The 5,000-nt window shown below is 52.2% G+C and overlaps 1 protein-coding gene across 1 annotated transcript in view; it reads right to left on the reverse strand.

Annotated features, from left to right (window-relative positions):
* mpped1 (metallophosphoesterase domain containing 1) overlaps window positions 1-5,000 on the reverse strand; it is a gene marked incomplete at its 3' end in the record, with an annotated part of 127,918 nt that overhangs the window by 20,282 nt on the left and 102,636 nt on the right. The window contains exon 4 of the mRNA XM_084447939.1: window positions 667-892. Within this exon, the coding sequence (XP_084304065.1) occupies window positions 667-892 (226 nt within the window). The remainder of the gene's footprint in view (window positions 1-666; window positions 893-5,000) is intronic.

Genomic DNA, 5,000 nt, shown 5'->3' on the forward strand with positions numbered 1-5,000 from the left:
ACACACACAAATATACACACACACACACACACACACACACACACACACACACACACACACACGCGCCATTTCATCTGCCTTCTGTAGTAGTCCTAGTGCACCAGCCAGGACCAGCCATTTATACTGAATTAAAGCAGTGTTCACTATTCTACCTCCCCCTCTCTCTATCTCTCTCTTCATTTCTCTCCCTCTCAGTCTGTCCTGCTCTCTCCCCCTCTCTCTCAGTCTATCCCTCTCTCTACCTCTCTCTCTCTGTCTCTCTACCTCTCTCTCTCTGTCTCTCTATCGCTCCCTCTCAGTCTGTCCCTCTCTCTCTCTCCCGTTCTCTCTCTCTCTCTCTCCCTCCCTCTGCCAGTTCACCTGGGGCCTCTCTCCATTGCTCCATGGCATCCCAGGTGATATCCCAGGGTGCCCCAGATCATAGCAAGCCAATTACCCCACACAGGGAGCCCCCCCACGCACACACGCACACACACACACACACACACACACACACACACACACACACACACACACACACACCGCTGGAGGGCACACGCGGCAGCCCGGGTCTCACCGGAAAGAGAGGGAGAGGGGAATAAAAACCGGGAGCGCTAGAAAAAGCGAAGATCAGAGTGTGTGTGTGGGCGGGGGCGGTCTCTCTTCCGCAGTACCGGGGGCACTCACCAGGGGGAGCCGTAGATGCGGAAGCCCCGCACGGTCACCTCGGAGTCCTGCAGGTAGATGCAGTTGGTCAGCAGCGACTGGACGTTCTCGTAGTTCTCCGGCTTCAGCTTGGAGGCGGAGGGGAAGTAGTAGAAGTCCTGCTTGATCAGGTCGGCCATGAACTCCTGGTCGAAGGTCAGCTCGTGGTTCCCGGCGATCACGATCTTGATGTCGTAGGGCAGGGTGCCTGAGAGGCGGGGAGATAGGGAGAGAGGGAGGGAGAGAGAGAGGGAGGGAGGGAGTGAGAGAGGGAGGGAGTGAGAGGGAGGGAGAGAGAGAGAGGGAGGGAGAGAGAGAGGGAGGGAGTGAGAGGGAGGGAGACAGGGAGAGAGAGGGGGAGGGGGAGAGAGAGAGGGAGGGAGTGAGAGGGAGGGAGAGAGAGAGGGAGAGAGGGAGAGAGAGGGAGGGAGAGAGAGGGAGGGAGGGAGGGAGGGAGGGAGTGAGCGGGAGGGAGAGAGAGGGAGAGAGAGAGAGAGAGGGAGAGAGAGAGAAGAAGAGGGAGACAGACAAAGAAAAATAAGACAAACCGGTCCGAGACTCAGTGTTGTGTTGCAGCGAGGAACCAAATACCGCTCATTCGTCTCCCCCTCGTCCCAGCATGCACCTGTCCATCTGCGCGGCCACACTCCATCTATCTCGCTCTACACTCCCATCTTCATCTATCTCGCTCTACACTCCCATCTCCATCTATCTCGCTCTGCGCTCTCATTTTAATGTGTTTTTTCCACGGAGCCACATCTGTCAGAGGAAGTGGACCAGTTGAGCGCTTTTGAATACTTCAGAGTTGACGATAAACACATAAAGACAAAAAGGGACTAGCTAATGAATACATTTACTGCCAACACAAGCCAATACTACCTCTTTGAACGCGGCGGCATGTCATTAAACCCAGTCAATACCAGCTCCCTCCTCCCTCTCTCCACCCCCCCCAACCCCCTCCGCCATCCTTCCTTCCATCTCAATGGGTTTAATTGGCTATTCAGAGGTAGACACAGCGGGGGGCCGCCGATCGATCGGCTCCTGTCAGACGCGGCGGCGGCGGAATCTACATAGCGGCCGACATTTTCAAAGCGGTGGCGGGGACAACAGAGCGGGGGGAACGCCGGCACGCGCGCGCGGGGGGCGGGGCTTTGTCTGCACCGTGGCGTTCGTCAGGTAAGGATCGGCTTGACGGGGGAGTTCAATCAATGTTCCATTCTGACAATTACTGCCAGGGTGCCGCGGCACACGCTGCTGTGTGTGTGTGTGTGTGTGTGTGTGTGTGTGTTACACCCTTCCAAGTAAGTAAGTAAGACAGTCTATGCATATATCTATCAGTGTATGTCAGAGTGTGTGTGTGTGTGTGTGTGTGTGTGTGTGTGTGTGTCACGCTGCCGAAAAGGAGTAATTAAGCTCAGCTTCAGAAGAGGCTGACAGGCCAGTGACTGCTCTGTTATAACAGCCAATCACAGCCCAGCCACACTGAACAGAGAGATGGGCGAGAGAGGACAGGGTGTTTTTTGGGGAAGTGTGAAAAGATCCAGCTGAGAGCTGAGCCTGAGGGTCCATCCTGGCCCGAATACGGTCAGAAAGACCGTGGTTGGAAAGACGGCGTCAGTCTAACCAGACTCTGGACGAAAACTAGCTGTTCTTCCACGAATAGAAAGCTCTCCACGTTCCAGAGAAAATTGGGGAGGAAAGACGAGAGAGAGAGAGAGAGAGAGAGAGAGAGAGGGAGAGAGAGGTGCGTATAGTAGGTGGGAGAACAGGCTAGGGAGACAAGACGTAAATTGTGCAACAAATAAAGACCTTCTCCAGCTCCTCAAAAATTCTGCAACGCCGACGTTTTCTGCTCGTGAAGTTTGACGGGCTATCGTGAACTCAGAGGGGGGAAAAAATCATAATGGAAAATAAAACTCAACCAGCTGTACCCCCGTCCGTCCGTCCGTCCGTCCGTCCGTCCGTCCGCCCCCCCCCCCCCTCCCCCTGCCCCCCCCCCCCCCCACACACACACACCCCTCAATGTTCTCTCCACTTAGGAGAATTAAAGTTCAATTTCATGGGATGGATTTTTGGACAGTTTCCCCGAGAGAAACGGTTGTAAACTCATAAAGTGTGAACACCGCCAGTCGTCAGGTTGTATTTTAGTCAGGCTTGGGCCTGTCTCTTTTTTTTTATGATCCAGATTTCCATGCGGGCTCGGTAGAACGACGCATCGTAGCACAAATCGCCGTTCCCTCTCTCCGACGGGGAAGAGCAGACAGGTGACGGACAGAATCAATCACTCAATCAAGGAAGAGAGAAAGATGAACGCTCAGCTTTTGTGGGGGAGGGGGGGAGTGACTTGCAGAAGAGAAAGAGAAAGAGAAAAAGAGAGAGAGAGAGCGGGACTTATCCAAACTGTGTCGTCTGCCGTTAGTCACGACCATCTTTTTTTCCCTGCTTTTGTTTTTGATTTCAAAAGCTGCTTTCAGGCAACAAATAGTTTTAATTTCACAGACAGAGTCACGCTCTCTGTCTTCTGAAGAAGTCTTAATCTCTTTCTCCCTCTCTTTCTCTCTTTCTTTCAATCACTTTCTCTCTTAATTCCGTTTTCCTCATCCAACCCCCCGCCCACACACACACACACGCACGCACACACACACACAAACACAAACACACACACACACACACACACACACACACTTACTCAAATACATACAGTACGCACTCAAATACACACACACACATACCAAACAAATACATACAGTACACACTCAAATACATACACATACCTGTACAACACACACAAACACTCCAATACACACACACACACACACACACACACACACACACACACACTGTCCAGTCTCCTCTGGTGTGTGTGTGTGTGTGTGTGTGTGTGTGAGCTGCAGTCCCAAGCCTCCCAGGGTTAAAGAGGGGCCTATGCTTGAGTAGATACCCAACAATGTGCACTCTCCATCAGCCACCGCAATAACCCCCAAATCTTCCACATCCCTACAAGGCAGCCGGCAGTGTGTGTGTGTGTGTGTGTGTGTGTGCAGCGTCCCCCAGGGAAGCTTCCGGCGGTCTCATCACCATTGTTCCGGTGTTCCGATGGGTGGTCCCTGCCCTTTGAAAGGGAAAATCCCTGTTCCGGCCAAATTCGTGGCATGTTGAAGGGGATTACGGGCTTTTGTGTGTGTGTGTGTGTGTGTATTGGGAGTCTGTATGGGTGTGTGTGTGTATGTATTGGGAGTCTGTATGGGTGTGTGTGTGTGTGTGTGTGTATTGGAGTGTTTGCATGTGTTGTGTGTGTATGAATTTGAGCGTGTTCTGTGTGTATTTGAGTGTGTGCGTATGTGTGTTTGTGTGTGTGTGTGTGTGCGTGCGTGTATGTGCGCAAACAGTCAAACTCTGACTAAAGATAGATATTGTAAGGGCAGTGTGTGTATTGTGCGTTGGTTTGAGTCAGGTCCTGAATGATGCTCCCATTGCGGTTAGAGATGAATAACCTCTGTCCAAAACACCTATTTGGAAGGTCTGTTGATCTGGGTTTATACTGTATGAATCCACTACAACAACAACACTGGGGTTCAAAGACAAGACATGCTGAGACTCACCCTGGATCATAACAGGTACCATTCCCATATCCGTTGTGTGTGTGTGTGTGTGTGTACTGTATGTGTGAGAGGCGCACACACACACACACACACACACCATGAAACAACCGCAGAAGAACATTAACGGAATTGATATGGACATAGCATTCCAGCAACAATCTCTCCCACTCTCACACATCCGAAAATCCACTATACACCGTCTCCAACTGCGAACCAGAATGTACACAGACAGACAGACAGACAGACAGACAGACAGACACACACACACACACACACACACACACACACACACACACACACACACACACACACACAATTCCCCTATCACAAAGACAGAAAGGCTTCACCACCTCTTGCCTTCTAGGTGGTCTCTCTCTCTCCCTGCTCTCCTTCATTCCCTCCCTCCATCTCTCTCTTCTATGTCCCGTGTACACAGCGTTTAATGACAGCCTAGGCAGAGCTCTCCGCTCTCGCCAGCTCACGCGTCGCATGGCGCAGGCCGGGTCTGGTGCCACACGGAGGCCATGTTCCAAGAGCTGGATCCGTCCCAGAGAATCAGTCTGTACTGTGAACTAGTGATGCTGAGCCTGACCTAAAAACTGAGAGAGAGAGAGAGAGAAGAGGAGAGGGGGAGAAGAGAGATGGAGGGAGGGAGGGACAGAGAGAGAGAGAGAGGAACAGAGAGAGGGGGAGGGAGAGAGAGGAGAGGAGGAA

The sequence above is a fragment of the Borostomias antarcticus genome (genome assembly GCF_949987555.1).
Source record: "Borostomias antarcticus genome assembly, chromosome: 13".
In the NCBI taxonomy this organism is placed as follows: domain Eukaryota; kingdom Metazoa; phylum Chordata; class Actinopteri; order Stomiiformes; family Stomiidae; genus Borostomias; species Borostomias antarcticus.